The 23,345-nt window shown below is 34.6% G+C and overlaps 1 protein-coding gene across 4 annotated transcripts in view; it reads left to right on the top strand.

Moving 5' to 3' along the window:
* Window positions 1-23,345, top strand: part of CDH8 (cadherin 8) — a 337,912-nt gene that overhangs the window by 251,903 nt on the left and 62,664 nt on the right. For all 4 annotated transcript variants that reach the window (XM_070612041.1, XM_008515416.2, XM_070612038.1 and 1 more), the window contains one exon: window positions 12,121-12,242. In XM_070612041.1, the coding sequence (XP_070468142.1) occupies window positions 12,121-12,242 (122 nt within the window). The remainder of the gene's footprint in view (window positions 1-12,120; window positions 12,243-23,345) is intronic.

Here is a 23,345-nt window from a genome sequence, read left to right as displayed (position 1 = left end):
GACATTATGAAATATTTATGCAAATAAGATTTAAAATACACATGAAATTCGTTAATAAGTTGAAAATGCAGCGTTTGCAACCTGGCATAAGTCAGAAAAAGAGATAAATATGTCTATCGCTCTCTCTATTGACTAAATTGCATCCATAATTACTAACTCTTAATACATAAATCGTCATGCTCAAATGAACCTGACACAAACTTTATCAGAGAAAAGTAAAGGAGGGAGCCTTTTCCACCTCATGTCATAAAACCGGAGTAATCTTAATGCTCAGATCTGACAAGAATATTACGAGAAAGGAGATTTAACAGCCTGCTTCTCATAAACAAAATCCTAGGTAACGTATTAACAAATCAAAACCACTAATATAAAATATAATGTTACACCAAGGGAATACAAGGCTAGATTATAATATTTGAAGATATATTAATATAAATTAAGATATTGAGAGAAAAAAATGCTAAATCTCAATAGCTAAAGAAAATGCTATATATTCATCTCTTGTTCATGACAAAAGCTCTTTGCACACTAGAAATAGAAGAGAACTTAATCTGATAAAGGGTAGCTACAAAAAAAACATAGCAAATAACAGACCTAATGGTAAAATATTGAAAGCTTTCTCCCTGAGATTGGAAATGAGATAAAGTTGTGTACCATTGCTACTTTTATTCAATTATATTGGAGTTTCAAGCCAGTACAATAAGATACAAGAAAGAAAGAAAAGCATAAATATTGGAAAGAGAGAAATAAAGTTGTGACTGTTCACAGACAACATGACTCAGTAAATAGAAATGAAAAAAATCTACAGTTAAACTGTTTTAAATAATAAGCAAAGTTTGCATGATTAAGAGTTACTATAAAATAATTAGATTTTTATTTTCTAGCAACGCTCAGAAAATATAATACATACTCATAAAAAAAGATTTTAACTAAATAGTAACAAAATCTAATGAATGATATGCAAGATTAAACAGAAAACTATAAAACATTACTGAGAAATTAAAGAAGATGAAAATAAAGGAAGGATGTACAAAAGTTCATATTTTGGAGATCCAAATGTAAAAGATGTCAGTTCTCTTTAAATGTATCTGTAGATTCTATGCAGTATCAATCAGAATTCCAACAGTCGTGTGTGTGTGAGTGTGTGTGTGTGCATGTGGAAACACAATTTGGCAAATAATACTAAAATGGGTATAGAACCTTAAAGGGAAAGATAATGAAGAAAATATTTAAAAACAACAAAATGCTGATCTTTTCGTACTGATAATAGCAATATACCAAAATTTATTGTAAATACAGATCTATTAAGAGAGGATTATAAGATCATGAAGACAGAAAAGTAGACCAATGGAACAGAAAATTCCATAAAAAGGCCTCTACAAAAATGCTCAACTGATTTATGATAAATATACCATAGATGGATTTTGAAATAATGTTGATTGTGAACTGGATATCCACGAGTGGAAAAAACTGAACTTTGACCTCTAATTCAGACCATCAATATTCGTAATCTTCAGATTGATCAAAGAAGGAAATGTGACAAAGTAATTACCTTCTAAAAGATAAAATTTTCAAGTTCTGGTTTAGGCAAATAATGAATAAGATGCAAAAAAGCACTGAAGTTATTAAGAGCAAAACTGATGAATTCAACTTCATTAAATACAAATTTGTGTTCCTCAAAAGATACTATTAAGAGAGTGAAAAACTCAAGCCACAAATGGGGGAAGATATTGCAATACCCATGTCTAGCCCAGGACCTATATCCATAATCAATAATATACATATCAATTAGGAAAACATTGACAACCCAATTTAAAAGTTGTGAAAACTTGAACAGGTACTTCACAAAAGAAGATATCCAAGTGGCTCATAAGCATAATAAGTCCTTAGCGTCAAATCATTGGGATATTGCAAATGAAGATCTAACTGAAATACAACTATACTCCTTTACAATGGCTAAAATTAAAAATGAATAATAAGTAACTGGCCTTACCAAGTTTTGTTGGAGACATGCAGCGACTTGAACTTTTTATACATTGCTGGTCAGAAGGTAAATTGGTACATCCACATTAGAAAAATATTTGGAAGCATACTCGAAAGCTGTATGGATGCATATCCTATAATCTTTCACTCTATTCCTAAGTATGTAACATACCAAAATACATATATTTATGCAACCAAAAGACATCCACAAGGTATTTATAGTAGCACTTTTCAAATAGCATGAAACTGAAACAATCCAACGTCCACCAGTAAAAGAATAAATAAGTTGTGTTATACTTATACAATGGAATTACTTTCCAAACAATGGGAAAGAATGAGCTGCACCTGCATGCAACTGTATGAATTAATTTACCAATATTATATTGAGCTAAAGAAGGCAGATATAAAAGTGTGTACACTACATTAATAAATTTTTATAAAGTTTTAAAGAAGGTAAACTAAAGCAGTGTTAAGAAATCGGGTAGAGGTTACCTCACGAGGCGTGATGACTGAGAAGGGGTACCTGAGAGGCTTTTGGGACACTGGTTATGCTACATGTCTTGGTCTCAGTAGTGGTTACATGGTATGGTCATTTTTAAAAATCCACTGGAATAAAATCTTAAGATATACACACTTTATTGTTTGCATGGCTTACTTCAACTGCAAAAATTGACCCCAAACAAAAACTTTAAAGGAGTCATGCCAGGAATTAACGAAATATATGACTGTTTATAAATTCACTAATAGAAAATTTTATGTTAATGGAATCATCAAAACTCTCTTTTGGTGTTGTTTATTACGGTATTTCATTGTTTGCAATATGGAAGTGATCCATATTAAAATTATTATGATATTTTAAGATTATATTTTACAAGTACTATGCAAAGAGAGCCTGTGGGGAAAAATCAGTTTTGTTTGTTTCTTGACTTGTTGGTCAGACTACCCTGGATTCTTATTTTAGTTTTATTACTCCTGGCGTTGAATGAAATATGGGCAAGCTGACTAGAGTCCATATGATACCCGTTTTTAGATTCATTGGATGTTCAAGAATTGATACTTTATTACATCCTATGATGTGTAACTCATTTAGTTTGATTTCAGTTCTTATGTAAACTGAAATTGCATTGCCATTTGAGAAAAAGTACCTTCACAGTAACCCAACAAACCCCAAAGAGATAGTATATAACAGGTCATGCAATACGTGCTGAGTAGTTTACAGTATTAGTTTTTTCCCTAATAAAGTGTGTGTGTGTGTTTGTGTGTGTATATATGTATCGGGGACAGGATTGTTATTGTAAAAAAGGTATCGCATGGGCATTTAAACTGATTATTAGATAAATCTATACATTAATCCCTTTGAAAATGTGAGGCTTTCTAATTAAGATTCTAATATAGAGAGAGGGTTTAAATTGAACTGTATTGTAAAAGTAATCTCAAGAAATTCAGTTCCAATAATCTTGAGTCAATCTTATTTGAAATCATTAGGGGGAGAAAAAAAACCACTAAGGATTTAAGTGGAAGCATAATGCAATTTTGTTGGCAGAGTAGAATTAGGGATCTTTGCAAAGAAGACTTAGATTACAAAGGAGATATAAGGAATAATAAACTCATTATAGAATTTTATTTCCTTGCCTCTTGTAGTACAGAGAAAGATGTGATGTATAAGAAGATATAAAGAAGGTAAAAATATGTACTTAGGGCTGTTAAAGGAGAGAGCTAATATTTTTGAGTGGCAGTTTCAGCAAAAGCAATGCACAGTAGAGCAGAGAGGCAGACCTAAAACAAAACAAAACAAAGCAAACAAATAAAAACCATGTTATGCATACACGCATATACACAACCACAAAACAAAACAAAAGAACATAGACAACAGAGGAAAACAAATTTGCAAGCATGCGTAAAGAATTAAAAGTAGGTAATATTGCATAACACATATCAATAGAAAAATGGAAAATGTAATAGTTCCATTCTCAGTAGTGCTAACTTTTCATTTATAATCGGTCATTAATGTTCCCTTTATTTAGAATGTGGCTGTTAACATTTTATGTTTAAAAAAAATATGTAGTATCTAGGGTGTTCACGAAATCAGTTCTCACTTCAATGGCTCTGAAATTTTTCCCGTAAGATCAAAATTTTACAACTATAAATGTGCCTATCTTAGTTTTCAGGACCTCAATTCTTGTGAGCTGGAGAATGAATACTGAGGGTTCACGGTAGATATGTAGGAAAAAGGTAGAGTGGAGGACTTGCCAAGTGGCTGTTGCAGGACTCCACTGTCTCCAGGTTCACTTAAGATGAATATACTAGATAAGAAACCTATACATTTTCTCCCCATTTAGAGAGCATTTGAAAATGGTGTAGCCAGATGGCATGGTTTTTAGCAGTCGGTAGGGAAACCAGACAGGGGTCAGTGGGAACTTGAACCAAAGTCACCATTTAAGAGTTATTTCCTCCAGGGAATTTAAGCATAATTTTCAAATATATCTAAATCTACAACTTTCTCAGTGAGAGAAAGCATTTTTCTGCCTTTCTTGAAAGAGTTACTACTTGGTCGATAGAAAAGCTATGACTTACAAGTTTTGTTCACTTGGTACTAAAATCTCCATCTGATTACAGTTCTAATTTAATTCTAAACTCTTCTGTAAATATGACTGAGATTTTAAGGAGTAAAATACAGTGACTTCTTATTATAGTCTGGCTTGCTGGAATTTTCACAATTCTATAATTAAAAAAATATTAAATTCTGTGGGCCAGCCTTGGAGGCGCAGCGGTTAAGTTCACACGTTCCGCTTCTGTGGCCCGGGGTTCCCCAGTGTAGATCCCAGGTGCAGACGTGGAACCGCTTGTCAGGCCATGCTGTGGCAGGTGTTGCACATATAAAGTAGAGGAAAATGGGCATGGATGTTAGCTCAGGGCCAGTCTTCCTCAGCAAAAAGAGGAGGATTGGTAGCAGATGTTAGCTCAGGGCTAATCTTCCTTAAAAAAAAAATTATTAAATTCTAATGATCGACTGCTCCTTCTGTGCACATTAGAAGACAGATATTTCTTGGTATGTATTTCAGGGGGGTCAAAAGACTGTCTGAATCAGTGCATCAATACAGTTGCCGTGATAGTGAAAAGATAACACATGCAATTAATCCTATAAAGAGAAAAACCTATCAAAAATATCCCCAGTAGCATTTCTACTCCACTGGTGTCCATTGGTTAATTATGTTCTAACTTGTTCCTTTGCTGATAATCTATAGACTGGTAAGCATCACTAGTGATTTAGAAATTATCACACCATTTATGGGCAAAATGTATCTCAAAAACTTTTATCTTTAGTCACTAGAGAGCCTAAATCCCCCACAGGTGGATTTAACCCTACTGAATTTAACCCTACTGAAGTTATTTTCCAAGACTTCTTTCAAATTCCCTTCAGTTTTATTTTAAACTTCCAAAGTTGCTATCTTTTCTATCGTATATTCAGTCCACATCTTCCTATTTTATATACTTCCACTGTTCCTCTCATCCCCTATTCAATTATAAATTCTCTTATTTTGCATTCCCCTGTTGACTATAATTTACTGCTCATGGCTTCCACCCTTCTACTTGTGGAAGGCTCAAGAATTATTTATTGAGCCCCACCAGTATATCTAAATTTGTCAAATCATTTTTTCTCTCATAGTCTGAAAAGGAGAGGCTGTTTATTTCAATCGATGCCTGCAAAAACGGCAGCTCATGGAAACTAGTTAGAAGCAAATTCCCAAGTAACTTAAGACTTGGCGGTATTCCATTACCTTTGATTATAAAAGGCCAAAATTAATGGGCAATTCATGAGGCTATGTGACAGAGAGGTGACAGGATGTCACTATGATTCAAATGGTAGAAGTCAAGCAGTTGTTTATACTAGATGCCATTTTAACCTTTTCTGCCATCATCTGTGAAAGCAATATGACTTTTGTAGCCAATTGAAATGGACTTTTCCTTCCAGACCACTTTGTTGCATCTCTTGTGTTTAGAAAATTAATCTTTAATGAATGCTAATCAAGTTTCTAATTATAATATCTTTATATTTAATGTTTGTGTATCAGATGAAAGGCAAACATTTTGGGGCCAGTCACAAAGGACATGAATAATTTCCTTAGAAGCTTATCTAATTAATTTTATTGCTCTATAATATCTTTAAAATTTGAACTTCCATCATTTCATTAATTTAGATAAAGTGAATCTTCAGCATTTAAGTATGGCAATTGTGTTGAAAATTATGATTAGTTGCAATAATCAATTGTGCATGTTCATCTAATATAAATCACACAGTTTGGGGGTATTTTGGGGACAGGGGACACTAGTTTCTTGTTTGTTTTATTTTATTGATTTTCTCCTTGTTTTAGAAATTTCGAGAAATAATCATAGTAAATTTCTGAGACCTTCACATACTTAGGAAAACAAAATAAAACAAACCATAACTTTTCTTGCCAGTCTGCTTTTTGCTAACTTTTACAATTGTAAATCACATAAATATTTCAATGGCTCATCAATGAACACATGACATAGCCCAATCTCATTAGCATGTAACAGAAGATTATTCCTGATTTGGCCTCAACTTTCTGTCCTGATGTTACCACCAGCTACTTCTCTGGACACTCCCACCATTGGAGCTAGTGATTTTTTTGGTGATGGCATGGTCTCTAGGCCTTTTCACATGTGGCTGACTCTGTCCAGCTTTCTTTACCTAGGATACTTCTATTCATTATTTAAAGCTACTTCAAAGGGCATCCCTCTTTTAAATCTTCCCTGTGACTATAGGAAAATGTTTCTCCTTCTTATATTCTTCCACAGCATTTTGTAAAGGAATAATACATAGGATAGGTGAGGATATAAACAAACTCTGATAATGTATCTCCTAGAATACTGTGGATTCCTTGATTATATGAACTTTGTTTTAGTAACTAGTCTGACAAATGTAAATATTTATTGAACAACTAAAGAGAATAACGATGAAAGAATAAATGAATGAATTACAAAAGGGTATTATCAAAATTCTCAGGAGGGAGTTAAGAGTTATTTAATCTCCTTGATTTTATATCTTATAATATTTTGGAGAATGACTTCAAAGAAGCATGCACGACTGAATTAAATTCACGTGTCTTTATTTTCTTGGACAAGAGCAGGTTTGTGAAAGTATAATTCTATTCAGTTACAAATGTCTTATCTTACGGGAAAATGGAATGTAGTGAGTTGTCTGGTGGCCTCCAAAAGGATATATCCAGGTCCTAACTCCAGGAACCCGTGAATATGACATTTGGGAAAAGGGTATTTGCAGATGCAATTAAGTTACAGATCTTAAGATAAATCATCTAGATTACTGTAGTAGGCCCTAAATCCAATAACAAGTATTCTTATAAGAGATGGAAGAGTAGACGATGCGGTAGAAAGAGGAGACGGCCCTGTGAAGGTCAAGGCAGAGACTGGAGTTATGTAGCCATAACCAAGGAATGCCTTGGTTCACCCCAGCTGAGTCTGTCTGATTCTCTCTGGCAACCAGCTGGCCTACAGTTTAGCTTGAATCTCCAATGAATCTACCAAATCTACCAATGTTTTCCCATTTGCCTTTCACAATAACCTCTACTGTTTTGAGATCATCATTGGACTTGAACTTCTCCACATTCCTCTACAAATGAAGTCAGAAGTCAGGCCCTTCATCAGAGATTCGTCAGGCTCAGCTTTATGCTTCTCTCTCCCACTTGCCCATACCCAGGCAACACCTCTGAGCCAAGGCTCTGAAGCTTCTTACTACGTGACGCTTCCGCTTCAGGAGTTGAGTGTTCTGAGGAGGGGGGAGGTGGTAACCTCAATTCTTCTTGGTTCACCTCTCTCAGCATAAAACTTCCTCCTTATGAGCCATAGCAAGGCTGATTAGATTCTCATGATTCTCACTAGTATCTTGCCCAAGGTAGAATTTCTGTCCCATGAATAGGGACGTGGCAGCTCCACCTGTAATTGCCCAGAACCTTAGCCTCAGCAACAGGTATCAGAGTAGGATGAGAAATACTAACATCCTGCCCCTCCTGGGTAGACAGCCCTCTCTCTCTTGGAGGAGAGAGGGCCCTGTGTCCTTGGTTGTGTTAGTCTGGAGTAGATTTCCCATCTTGCTGAGCTATGAAGTTGGAGGGAATGAGCAGCTGTTAGTGCAAATACCACAGACTCTCTTACCAAGGTTTAGTAGATTTTCTTGGATAAATGTTTCTTTATTTGCTGTATATCCTTAGGACCTTTTCCAAGGACTTTAATTTTTTAAGAAATAATTTTTCCTTTTACTAGTTTTTCTCGGAATTGGTTCCGTAGAATTCTTTGTGCTGTCATGCTACAAGCCTAAAAGAAGGAAAAAAATTGAATTGTGTGTTAAAAAGGCTTTTTGGAAGAAATGTGGCTTGGGATGAATCCTAAAGAGTGACATTCAACAGTTAGAAAGAAGAGGGACCATAGTGTTGTTGGCTAGAGTTAGCTTCCCAGTATGGTTTACATAACTACTAAGGCTACAGAAATTCTCACCATCTCATCATACTCCGCTGGCATATTATTTTTGAGTGCCAGGGTATACAGTTTAGGTTTTATTTCTTTTAATCTTTTATAATAAGGTAGACAACAAACTACTAAATTAAAAGGAAACATCTATAAATGTATCCAATTCAACTATATATAAGAAGACTAATTTATTGCATTTGGGCAGTTGTTTAATAAATGTAAAGAGGTATATTGGATTTGGGATAAACCTAATATATAAATCTCACACCATGAGATTAATTACAGCTATGAGAGGTAGACTCCAAATTTAGTTCCGAGTTTTCCAGAGGCCAAACCAAAGAAGAAAATATAATCATTCACAAAAAGCTCATTGTCCATTATTTTAAAACAAATTATTTAATTGTAGAGGTACTGAGATAAATTAAATATCATAGTTGGGGAACATTCTCTGTCATTCATGATCTTCTAACAGTGTTAAGTGTTAGCTCCCAATCCCACATAATTTCTAACAAAAATTTAGGTGGTATTATTCTTAGGATCTGAGCCCCTGGATAGTTAAATACCACCTTGTTCCAGATACTATGTGTGAGAAAATGTTATATTACTTTAATGTTAAAAGTTATCCCAATAAGAAGCGCATGGAGCTTTTTCATCTTCTGTGCTTGAATTTTGCTCCCTGCTGGCCATCTAGATCTAAGAGATAATTGCAATTTATAGCAACCGTGAGGTTAAGAAAAGAGAAGAGAGAAAATTAAGAACATGAGCCTTGGCATACTTATCCTTTTGCCAAAATGGTGAGAATAAAATCTTTATATGCGTGTTTGTCTGTGTGTGTGTGTGTGTGTGTGTGTGTGTGTGCTTGCGCTCACATGCAGCATGAGAAAGAGGAAAGACTAAGAATATCATATTTAGTAGATTTGCCCCAATCAACCATTGTCAGTGAATCTGACTCAATAAGATCAGCATTTTCTTTACTTCCCAAGCAGCAAAATCGTGTTAAGTAGTATGATAGCTTTCATTGCACTTGCAGTTTTCCAAGACTATCATCTAATGTTCACTGTCTATTCTGTATAGACAGTTTATTAAGTCTGTGTTGATCATCAGCTGTTTATTAATTGAATGGTTAGAGACTGAAGACAAAAACATATACTAGAAGGCTCTTGTCATCATTTACACACACAAGAGTTAGTCTAGGATGTGGAATGGAAAGAATGAATGTTATACAGATAAATATCTAATCAATAGTTCTTAGAGTTGAAATACAGAGAATTACAAAGTAAAATTAATCAATTAAACCCTGCTTGAGTGAAGTAGTATCATGAGCAAAAATATGGAATTTAAATTGTTGCAGACGATTAGTGCAATTCTGAGAATATTAGTGGTCGTTCCACCCATTAAATATATCCAGCGTGGTATTTGATATTTAGACTCAAACTTCAAATAGTGGTCAAACTTGAGATAAATATTTAGAACAAGTGTATAAGCATTCTTGAGGAAGTAATAGTGATTAGTTACTTTACAAACAAATAAAAAAAAATATATTTTGTTTTGGACTTCATCAAAATTACACCTTAAAGATTGCTCGTGTTTGGAAGGCAAAAACTACATCTTGGAGTTAATTTTTAACTGTGCAATCTTCGTAAAGACATGTAATTCTTTGAATGTCAGTCATCACCTCTAAAATATGAAAATTACATTACCTACCTCATAGCTCTTTAGTGAGGATTTAATGAGATATTATGTGAATTATCTCACACTGTATACAGAAAACATTCATTATGCATGGCGCCAAGGATGTTGCTAGTTACAAAAGGCAAAGGCTAAAATGCCCTTGACTATGTGCTCAATATGATCTGAGCACTTTAAATTTTTTCTCATGTAATATTTATAACAATTCTATAAATAAAGTGTTAAGATCTCGAGTTTCAGTTTCCTCTGGAATAAAATGAGGTTAAATAATTTGCTCAGGATCATGTAGGAAGTAGATGGCAAAGATATGGCTCCCAACATTGTTTGTTTACTGCAAACACTATATTCCCTTTACTCTCTAGCAGCTGCTATTCAGCTCCTGCTCAGGCTGGAAAAGAGATATAAATCATTAAGGATACAATCACACCATATTTCAAATACCTTATACCTTATTTATCTACCTATTCCAATAGATAAAGCATAAAATGTAAGGTCTTTATCTTAGAGTCATATTTTATACTTTTCTTTAAGTTTTCCCTTCCGTTGAAGTTAGAGAGATACATGCTTCCTCTCTTAATGAAGAATTAATTATTCATTAGACAGATGTTAAGAAAAGTATAAATCACGTGACACATGTGAGGCCATTGGCTTGATTTTTGGGAAGTGAGGTTATGTTCCACTATTGAGGTGATTGGAACTCCATATGATATTATTCATCCCTCCTTAGTTAATCAAATTAGAATATGGGAGAGTAGCCCTGGTAGTTAACGAAATCCAAATCTTGCAGCATTGTAAGTAGGATTAACCAACTATACATTTGTAACATGGCTATGATTATTTACTATGTGCTTTAGAAATATTTTCATTTTTAACACGCAAAAAAATGAGTATTTAAAGGTTTTAGGATCTGAAGTTAATCAATTGTCAAAAAGAAAAGTTTGATGTATCACATCCATTTCTATTTCTTCATATTCAAAAGTCAAACACTTTTCTCCTCTTGGCTTGCTTATAAATATTCAGTGCCACAGAAACACAAATAAATAGTTGGCCATCTCCAATGCATTCTGTGTAATTTACAAGAGATCAAAAGATTATTACATACCGTCAGAGTCAAACTATATTGCATTTGTTACAAATGAAAAATCATCACATGACTCAAGTCAGCAATGTATTAATGGACCAGATTCTGTGCATGCGTGTGTGTGTGTGTGTTTGTGTATGTGTATAACTTTTTAAATTTAAGGACTTAAGGATTAAGGATTATGTATTAAGTTCTCTGGTATTGGAATTGACCTGGAAAGATTAGAAGATTACTATCTGTTTACACTGATGAAAATCTTTATGAAAATGACAATATTAAAATGACTTGGGTTTAGCTTATCCAAAACGATCCCAAAGTCAATTTTTAATAAATAAAATTCATAAAATGCATGATTCCCTCTCTTTAAGATTATCCCTTTCATCATTGTTAAGGACACCCTCTGAACAATTGATTTGGTTCTGGCCTTTGCAGAGTTTTTGATGTTCATCTTTAATATATAGCCAGTCAAACAAGTAATAGCACAAAAATGGGTTGTATTCTACCCAAGATAAACAAAGCGATAAGTCTTTGGTGCATGCAGCATTTTTTGTTTTGTGTAATGGACTTTATCTGTAAAATAAAGCTTTCTTCATCGAGGAAACCTCTTTTGATTATTCAGAGATGGTTTTTATCAAGCTGTGCTCCAGCAAATGATGTTTGGAATAATAATTTATACTTTTTTTAAGCAGTCAATCACTTGCTATTTTTCCTTATTGAGTGGTCAGAATCCATAAGCACCATGTTGAAAACACCCTAATTAAGGGAAGTTGAAACAGACACACATGCTTTCAAGAGGAAAGTTACGTTGCACGTTAAAATGAAATACCCTCAATGCTGATGTTATTTTTTCCTTCCCATAGGGAACCACAGTCAGATATCACGAGTGCCCGTTGCTATTAAAGTGCTGGATGTCAATGACAACGCCCCTGAATTCGCATCCGAATATGAGGCATTTTTATGTGAAAATGGAAAACCCGGCCAAGTAAATATCTCCATGTTGCTAATGCTGAATATGTTTGTATACAACTGTCTCATATTTGATTAACCTGCATTAGAGTGTGCATTTGCATCATTTCTGATCTGCAAAGTCACAGGCAAGAAACATCCAAATGGGAACAGAGAGGGAGTATTTTTCTTTATGAGATGTTATTTCTCTTCCTACTTATGACCAAATTGGCTCCTGAAGTGGAACAACCTGCTGTGCTGTGAATCCAGAGCCAAATAGCTATCTTAAAATATCTCGGGATATGGAAGATAGCAGGGGAGGTCCTAGAGTGACGGGGCCAAAACTTTGACCTTCAATTGATAGGAAGCAAGGGAAAAGCTCATGGGGAGGGCATGTTTGTTTCATATCAAACATAGGAATAACACATAATAGTGGAACCCAGGAAGACCAGATGTAGGAAGTGAATTTTGAAACCTGTAAATACATTTAGATATGAACAGGATGTTTTAGACATGCACGTGAAGCATCTGATAGTTGTGTATTAATGGAACCCTTTCTTTTTTTTTTTACCTGTCTCATGTAGCATAAAGAGAGAGAGTGAGTTCAGACAGAAAAAGAGAGAGAGAGAGAAAGAGGAATGAAGGGGAAGGAAAAAAAGAAGGGGAAGAGCGGGGATGGGAGGGAGGGAGTTAAAAGGAAGAACGAAAACAAAACAAAACTTGCTATACTCTGAATGTCAAAATGGAAATAGTCTATGTAAAGTTCTAAAAAACACAAATGTAATAGATTTATTTTAACAAGGTGCCAAAGTACTGTATGTTTAAGAAATTTATCGGTTTTCAACTTCCTAATTTATTTCTGGATGGTGACATTTTAATTTAAATAAACAGCAGCTGACAGCATGACACTGGAGTTGTTAATCCAACTATTCTTGGGCCTCATGTGGGTGTTAGGAATTAAACTTACTATTTGTCAAGCGGCTTACCTGACAAGAGCCAGGTTTTTCCACCTAAAGAAAGGACTAGAACTGTAGCTCTACACTTTTATTTAATTATTAAAAAAAGATCAATGTGTTACCCTCCTACGAAACAGTGGACATTTTCCCCTAGACACACTCATATAGCTGAAGGATTAGCATTGTTTCTATCTACCAAATTAAGACACACACATACAGAGTAAAGCTAAAATCCTAATAATAAAACTGATTAATTTCAAACACTTAGACATCACAAATGTTGTTATAAAAAAAATTCACCTTTAGTAATGATACATTCCTTTTTTAAAAAAATATTCTAACAGTTTAAATGTTTCTTAACTGCCTCATGTGGAGTTGCTCTCTATCAATCATATCTTTTGAGCATTTTCATTTATGATCTTTTAAGTATGGAGTGTATATAAATATACATATATTTAGTAGTAAATATTATTTAGCTAAGTTGGTGGATTGATTTGGTAGAGAGAGTTTAATCAAAATATATGCAAGTCAGTTTCAAGGAGATGGTTGTGTGGGCCAGATCATTGTTGGGGTAATGTAGCCAATCACAGACTTATAAGCCAGATGTTTTTGATCAGACAGAATCTGTCAAATGCTTTAGAATTTAAATAAAACTCCATTGTTCATGCAGAACTCATCACATAAGTTCAGAGTCAATGGCATTGATATTCCAAAAATTTCACATTGGCTTCACTCGCGATATTGACGTGCATGCCTTTGGACCTCCAGGAATCTGGAGGTTTACCCTGTGGATTTCGACTGTTTCAAAGTTTTTAATGATTCCTCAGCAGTTCTTATTCTCAGAAAAAATGCATTGTTTCATCACCTTTCCTATGCAAGATCAAAATAAAAAAAAAAGTTGATTCTTTGTTTTATGATTTTTGCAAACCAAAATCAATGACTCATTCTCTGAAGAAGTGTTTATGTTATGTGTGTGTCCACTGCACTATCTTATCCTCAAACGAATCTATTTAGGCATGTTCATTAGAGTTTATTTTTACATGAAGAGATCAGATCTTTAGCAACTCAGCATAATTTTTGGACATATGGCTGATTGGTTTGTGCACATGCTGTTGTTCAAACAACTCCTGAATTCTTTCAATCCTTTGTGCTAGTCAGAACTCATGTTTGATTCATTACATCATTCTTAGGTCACTTTTAATATGTATCTCATCGAGTATCTCATTTTTATATTTAACGTTTTCCAAAATTCATATTTGTTATCCACGCTAGTGTTTACTTATATAAGTTCAACATAGATACACTTTCAATCATCTCTTAAAATACTGCACACATCACTGACTCACTTTGAAATTAGAATATTCATTATCAGGTGATCACACACTCTTGAAAAACAATTGTCAGAAACTGAATTAGCACTAAATTCATAGTTATCTCAATATTTTTCAACAATTAATGTGTGCTTTACAACAGCCCCAAAGAAAGGAGTGCAGGTGCCTTTGAAGTGTCTGGATTGCCTGGAAGGTATGGATTTAAAGCCAAACTCAAAAGGGATCAGTTTCCTGAGAGATGGTGCAGCTGAGATCATTAGCAATAATCAAGGGCAAGCCGTTGAAAAATCCCAGTCTGTAAAAACCTCCTGGACTGAGAGAGCCTCTGTAAGGAGGTTTTTAAAACACAATGAAAACTGGTATCAACAAAAAGAAAACCGATATCAACATGATCATGGAGACTTCTGCCATGCTTGACTCTTTTCCACTGAATTGGACTCATTTAACCAAAGAATCAAAAAGAAGGAGGACACTTCCTCTTTTCTGGGTATTTATGTCCAGTTCATAACACATCTGTGGTGAAATTGGCATAGCTTCACTTTGAAAGTAGAATTGGAAATCACACTTACCCCTACAACCTTCTAATGATTCTGAAGTGAAAGATGACATTTTCTTGAATTTGTTCCCTTATGAGAGTAGCAACCACCTGTGACAGAAATAGTTCCTGGTCCATATTATACATAATCAACACGAATCCCTTTTGATTAGAATGCTTCTAAATAATCCCTCCATAGCATAATTAAATGTTAATATGGTATTTTCTGATTGCTAGTTACTTCTTTTAAAAAAAATTCCAAATAGTTATAGGTAATTTATCTTAAGTCAAAAGATGTAAGATGATGTATATCTTTAGTCTCTAATTCAATGATGGCGTGACAGAGTCATCTACAGATTATATGGCCTTCAGTTTAACAGGATAAATAGAAAGATTATCTTCACTTACTCCTCTCTAATGTCCAAGGCAGAAATGAGAATACGGGCTGAAGATTTCAAAATTAGAAAGTAAAATATAGGGCTGACAATTCATGTGTCTAATATGATGGTAGTTTTTGGTCAGTCAGTAAATATTTCTTGAATTCAAACCGTGTGCTAGGACTTGGCTAGGTATACTGGGAATGTAGTGGCAAACAATGCCCTAAACATCAGTCTTATTCCCTCCTAGAGTTTTCTTTCTGGCAAACACATAATAAAATTAGAATGATAGAATTGCAAGAAAATACTTCAAATCACCTGGGCAGAAAGGAGGCTGAAGAGGTGAGGGGAAATGGAGCTATCTTAATGAAAGACCTCGTAATATAGGACATGTTCCATCAGAGTCAGGAAACAGCTATCAAGTGCTGAAAAGGAGTCAGCTGGGGATAAACCAGGTTCTGCCTGAAGAAAATGGTAACCCGGCTGGACCGGTGAGGGAACTGGTAACAGATGTGGAGAAACCAGAATCTTCCTTCCTTATGGTTGATAACAGCGCACTCAGGAGCAAATATGAAAGAAAAATAGAGAACTTCAGTAACCAGTGTTGGCCAGAAGGTCTTCCATACCTCCGTTCTACATCTTATCTCCTTCATAGGGTCTGTCTAGGATATTATTTCAGATGCTAAGTTCTTGCTTCCTATACATACAGAATTAGAGTAATTTGCTCCAGATGGTTTGTTGACTCAGCGACTGAACTGAAAATAATTCTATTTCTAGGTGTGAGTCAACGTCCTCTTATTTAGTCTCAGAGAATGTTTATTGTTTGAGAATTAGTTAGGCAACAGACTGCATCAGCTCTTTTTCCTTCAGGAAGGAGCTTCCCCTATGTTACCACAAATAAATCTAGAGTAGTATAATTTAAGCTTCATCACCATTTATAGAAGTTGAGATGTGCTATTTGGCATCAAGTTAATTATGTCTGGCTTAAAACTTTATTTTGGTTTACCTCTTTTAATCCTTTCTCTGACCAATGCAGCAACTTTTTTGCTTATCCCAGGAGTATCACAGGTCCAAAAAAAAAGAGTGACCTATATTTCTAGATATGTATCTAGCCAATGCTTGGCATGTAATGGATATTCACAAAATTTTAGGATCAAGGCTCTAAGCTCTTTCATTCAGCAGTGGCAAATATTTCAATAATTGGTTCCTCACATATTACCATGGAAACACCTATTTTACTCATAGACACACAGTGCACAAGCTAACCTCTTCAAATGAAAAATCATTCATTTATTTATTGAACAATATTTATATGCATCTACAAGATGCGAAGTATTGTAATATGACCTGGGGAAACATTGTGAAAAGGATGAAAAAGTGTTTTCTCTAATGGAACTTAATGATGAAGAGGGATTATCAAAAAATAAAAGCAGAATGAATAAATAATAGAATTTAAATTTTGAAAACTGGGTTGAAGAGAACATTAATGCAACTAGACAGAGGGGAACAAAGAAAAAGTAGAGATCTACTTTACATAGTGTTTTCAGAGAAAATTATTTTTAAATGAGTATCATTTAAGCTGAAACTGAAAAAAAAATGAGAAAGGGCTAAGCGTACCAGAAGTAGAAGCAAGAGCCTTCTCGCTCACAGAATAAGCTTGTGGAAGGACCCTGAAGGCAGAAAGACCTTGGTTTGTTCGAAGAATTGAAGACATCTTGGCTGACCATAATAAGTATAATAAGCAAGTGTAATAATAAGAATGTAATAAGCAAGAATGAGATTGGACAAAAAAAAAAATTTTATTTGAATAAAATCTACAGACACACACATCATTAATGCAGGATGAGCATTTAGAAGGCTGTAATTGCAATAGATAATGGTAGCCTGGTCTAAGAGGGTGGCAGTGGAGGTGGAGAGAAGAGATTGCTAAAGCTGCATGCTTCCATAAATGAAATAATAGGTACAAACATTTAACATATAATCAACATCACTGCTCTGGGAGTTTGGTGTTACAACCACTTTTTACAGATATAGGAGCTGAAGTTGAAATAGAGGGAGTCTTGCCTAAGGCCATGAAAAGTGGCAGAAATGGGTTTTAAAGTCTGTTCTTGAAGGTACCCAAGTCCCTGCCCGTTCTAGGGTCTCACAATGCTTCCCAAGGAAGCAGACTTTGAAATCCCACTGCCTGTGTGACATACTTCTTAGAAAAATACTAAAGAGAATAAGATTCTGATCAGGAGTGAGCATTTTTCAAAAGAAAAAAATCAGCTCCTGTGGCCAATAACACAGTTTATCCAAAAGCATTCCATGAAATCTTAAGTGAAAAAGAAAAAAACCTTATTAAGCAAAGTAAAAATAATTATTCCTTGATAAACACCAGCGGTGAATGGGTTTGCTACTTTATTTTCTACTTTCTGTCGGTCTTTTTCTAATAAATGTGAAACAATGAAATGAAATTATGGCATTTTATGACACTCATGAAACAATAAATACAGGAGATTTAATTTTAACTTTCCTGCCAGCAGGCATCTTTCAGGATCTATCTGCATAGACAAGAAGGAGACAGGATTGATTTTAAAGCAGATGAAATTGATGGCCTCAACAAAATGCATAAAATACTATTTTCATTTTATTTTGGGTGGAGTAAGGAGATGGTAAATGAGGTGGAATGGATAAAACTATATTTGAAGACATCATTTGTAACAAAACGTATGTCATGAGAATCATTAGTAGAAGTGTGACTTTTAGAGCACAATTTTGACAGACGGGAAAGCGTAAGTAGAAAAATATAGTAGACGAGTTTCAAACTAGAACAATCTAATTGTGAGTCACAGCTCTACCACTTACTAGTTTTGTGACCTTGGGTCTTAACCACTGTTCATTTAAACTCTATATTTTAAGAATATCTAGCTCAATAAATAATTATAATTATTAGTAGTATATATTTTAACTGTCATAGTCTGAAAAACAAAACATATTTTATTGGTATTGTTTTTGTTGTTTTTATTGTTGTTGTTATTGTTATATCTTTATGAGCTTTGATTTGGAGCAAAACACCATAAATTATCCCTAAATGGGTTAATGTAACAAAGGACACATATTCGTCTGTATTGGAATAACTCTTCCTCTGATAATTTATAAGTGTTTTATTCATCAAGAGTGAGGAAAGGGCTTGGAGTTCATTCTTCCCCATATGAATTTGTAGATTAATGTAATAAAATTTTTCAAGTCCATTGGAATCAACTCATAGGAACACATACTGTCTAAATCTTTTTTGAAGTCCTGCTTGCAGCCTCTGTAGGCATTGGCTGAACCTCTTGTATGATTCAAAATTCCACCTATTTTATCCTGGCCCCTAACCTAAATGAGATTGATGATCCACAGAGAAAATAGTGTAACAGATTGTTTAAAAATCTCAGACTGTTACAGACGCATGTGTTCTCTTTGTATTATTTTCAACCCACGTTACTGAATGGGAACTTAGGTTGGAAGCAAGGTGGACACAGGTGTATGCTTGTTTCCATTTCTTCATGGAAGCCATGCTGATGAGCAAGCCTTTTTGAAGAAAGTGAAATTGACACCAGATAGTAGGAGGTTTTAGCCCCAGGCTTTGTGCTAATGACATAAATTGAGTAAGATCTGGTACCAAGAGGAGCTGACATATTATTGGAAGGGCAGAGAAGCAAATGGAAATAGTGCTATAATCACCAAGCTGTGTAGACACAACACCTTCAAACAGACATTGAAGTCTTCCAGGCCTTTACAACTCTGATGGAGTTTTAAAGGATGGCATTTCTCAAAGTGAGTGCCTGTAGGGTACCACACGTCAATATATGGTGTGGTATATGGCGTGTGTGTGTGTGTGTGTGTGTGTGTGTGTGTACCAACAAGGCTGAGAAACACTGAATTAAACAAAGTTAAACATTATCTTCTGTTGGTTTTGTTTAACTATAAGATTCCCTTGCATTTATAAATATGTGTGAATCACCAAAGGGCTATATGGTGTTTGGCATTTGCTAAACATAGTTGATTATAAAATCATTCAGATTTCCTTCAGAGAAAGCTATAGAACTAGTGGTAAATGAAACCAAGTTGGAAAAGTCTTGCTCCATAAGAATAAATAAGATATGTTTTAAGCTAGGGAAGAAATGTGTATAATGATAAGGAGCATCAGGAAATATTCCTGTGAAGTAATATAGTGGGAGATGGAGAGCAGATAAGAGCAGAAAGGGAACTGAGACTTCCAAGATATGTTAAAAACTGTGGATGTTACCCTACTAATGAGGCTTTCAAAGCAGAGCAAGGGGTGGAGTGATTTTTTAAGTAATATTGATCATTTCAGCAGTGTACAAAATACAGATAAGATATGCAGAGCCCAGCAAAAGAAAATAAGAGGCAGGAGAAACTGAAAAACCCAAACTTTGTAAAAACACATTCTTTAAGAGCCCTTGCTTTATGTCATTTTCCCTCAACTTAGTTTCAGTTAAGGAAAGAGGAGTGAAAAATACTGAAACCAAGGAAAATGTTGGAATTTATGCAGTGCGTTTATGAAGATACAGGCCCCAAATGTCTACCCAGAGGACTGAGGACTTCACTTAGTGTTTAAAAGAGACATATAACATCTAATTTACATTCTCCTGTTGTATTTTCTATAGGTCAGACTTCTAAGGTACATGCTATGAATAGCAACCTAACACTTTTTAAAGACAAGGATGTATTTATGCACAAAAATGTGACATGGAAAACACTTTGGGTAGGAAAAGTCTTGGTAGAGACTGGATTGCCATGCAAGTTATAAAAAAAATCCAGGAACTGTCCATTAAATGGATATGAACAGTGCTTGTATTTGAACAATAGCCAACAATTTTGAAATAATTGAGGATAATTGGATCATTATGTAGGTTTTAATATAATTTCTCAAATTTCCATATTTTTTCTTTTTTCAACTAATCATCATTATAACTTCATTTCTCTTGTAGGCATAAATTCTATTTTCAAGGACCCGTCTTTTAGGGAATGGTTCTTAGCCTATTTTGTTTTGTTCTCTTCAGATATGGACACCATTGATAATCTGATAAAAGCTGTGGACTTGCCCCTCACATATATGCATATATAAATAATTTCATACAATTATCCTTTCAAGTTGAGAGGGCTGAGCCATATGATGCTCATTGAGGTATCATCCTTTCCTTCCTCAAGTTGAAAACTACTGCTTTAAGAAATAGAAGTTAATATTTCAGAAAAATTGATATATCAGAAATAAACTGACAATAAGAGACAGAAGAATGAATAGGAAACCAAAAATTATGCTGTCCTTTCTGCACTGCTTTTGATTTCCTCTCTTCTCATTCACCCCCTTTCCATCACTTTCCAATTCACATCACTACAGAAAGACTTGCCAAGAAAAGGAGAATTAAGTTTTACCTGAGAAAGTGACAGTGTGTTGTGATGGCACATATCATCTTGGCTATCAATGCTGAATGTTCTTAGAGAATAGATGTATATTCCAGAAGCCTTGGAAAACATTCCAAAAGTTGAAACAGAATAGTTCTCTCTCACCTTGCCCACATTCAGAAAGAACTATCATTTCTAAATCGTCATCTTGTGCTATCAGTCAGAATCAAAAGGGAACCTTCATACCCATAAAGCAGGGTACATGAGCAGCAAGAAGAGCTGAGTCCATCCTATGCACTCTTCAAAATATTGAAGGTCTAAACACCAACTTAGCTGAAATATGTGTATAGAAGTTCTGAATGTCAACAAGATTTTGAGGCAGGCTGACATATTGGGCAGGAGGGTGAAGGAAGTCTGTTATCAGATGTATCTGGGATCAGATGATATATATAATGTCTTTGATGCACTAAGGTTCTGATAAATTTCTTCATACCCACCTCTCAAGGTTACGTAGAAATTACCAATGATGCTAAAACGTGCCTGACATAATTTATTTATTCATCCATTCATTTATTCATTTAGACAATACTTATTAAATAGCCACTATCTGCCAGACACTGTTATACCAGCAGTAAGGGGGAAAAGACCCCAACTCATCACCTAAGAACATGTCAATGAATGATATCTACAGGAATTCGTACGGGATATTCTAATAGATCCCATGATAGTTTTATCATTGTTGACATCAGATCATCAGAAGTGTATTTGTTTGCTGGCCACTTGCCTTTTATAAAGTTACTAATGACAGTGATATCCTACTCTTATTAAATATTTTTGTTAATATAAAATAGTCTAAAATAAAGTTTAAGAAAATCTGCAAATATAAGCAATCTAACTTAGGTTTAGTGTTATTGATAAACAATGAATAGTTTTTTTTAAAAACGGGGTCAGAATTATGATATAGCCCTGCAATTCTCAATTTTTTTTTTCAGTTTCATGCCTTCGAAAGGTTATATGGTTTCAAATCAGTAGTCTCAAGAAATAGAACAGAGTCTGACCCATAGAAATCCAAGCGTGGCCCTGGAATTCATTTCCTTAGCCCAACATCCTAGATATGCTTTGTTTTTCTGATAGAGATTATATCAACTTTCAGCTTCCCTTGAAATTAATCCAAAATAAATGATCAAAAATTAGATTTTCAATTGCATCCTAACTTTGTTGTTAGAAAGGAAAACATTTAAACTAAATGTTATATGTATATTCCTAAAAGTCTATTACCTCTCCAGAAGTTTTTATACCATTTCCCTGAAATAGTTGTCCAATTACTTAAAAATTAAGTGATGTCATAGTAGCTCACAGCGGGAAATGTGCGCCGTTTTCATTTGACATCTACTCAGTATGCCTGTAAAATCTACTTGTGTGGAGGTGCACTTCCTTGAATAAATCTGTTCTTTTTTCTTGTTACTTAAAGCTAAGTGTATTCAGATGTTATTACATCAATGAAAATTTCAGCCTTTTTAATGTGAATATCTTAATGCATTTTAATAAGCATAAAGTCCTTCAAGTGATCTACTGGGCGTCTACTTTTAGATAAAATGACCGGACATGGCCATCTGCATTAAAATAAAATGAAGTGTCAAAATTGGTTTAAACCAAAGTGGTTTTTTTTTTTTTTTTTTCAGTTCTTTCCTTTAATTGCCAGTTTTCAGAATAAGCAGTTGCTGCTCTATCCACTGTGTTTCCCCATAGCCAATTCACGGGATACTTGGAAGTTGAATGAAAGATTCACCATTTCGTCACTTTTTCTTCAACAATGCAAACTCTCCTAATGAATAATAGTGAGGGAGCTGTGATCACCAGTCTCCTCGCTCGGCTCAAAACAGTGGATTTCAGATTTAAGCACGCCTCAGAATCACCTAGAAGACTTTTAAAATGCAGATTTCTAGGCCCCAACTTGAGACTTTCTGGTTCAGTAGGCTCAAGAAATTGCCTGTCTAACAGACTTCCTGGCTTAATTAAATGGTGGAAAAAACATATTCACTGCAGGTGTAATATTTAGACTAAACTTCTGAGATGTGGTATGACAAATAATTATACTCCTTTATTTCAGGTAAGCTAAATGATTGCGTCTTTTGTTTTGATCGTGGTGGCTTAACTAATCAAATAACTCACACGCAGATGCACTCGCCAGCGTGTATGAGTCTTTTTCATGCAAGATTACTTAGAAATATTAGGAATATGTTATTTATTGGATCGCTATCTACTAAATATACTGTAAGAATGCACTTAGTTATGAAGGATTTCCACCCCAGAATGTCATGAAATCCTCTCTTCATTTGCCCTTCTTCACACGTGCTCACACATTTCAGGGGTTACTTCTTCAACGGGTGCACTTGGGAATAGAAATCCTTTTGAAACAAAATTGGGTAAAGGGAGAAGAGATGCTACATCTGCTCGCAAGTAACTTTTTTCCCCTTCTCTTCTTTATAAGTGCCTAAAAGAAGGCTCTTGTCAAATTCTTCTGTTAAATATTTGTACGTGTAGGCT

The sequence above is a fragment of the Equus przewalskii genome, chromosome 3 (genome assembly GCF_037783145.1).
Source record: "Equus przewalskii isolate Varuska chromosome 3, EquPr2, whole genome shotgun sequence".
NCBI lineage: Eukaryota > Metazoa > Chordata > Mammalia > Perissodactyla > Equidae > Equus > Equus przewalskii.
Note: the sequence above shows the minus strand (reverse complement) of the source record. Positions and strands in the feature narration are given on the sequence as shown.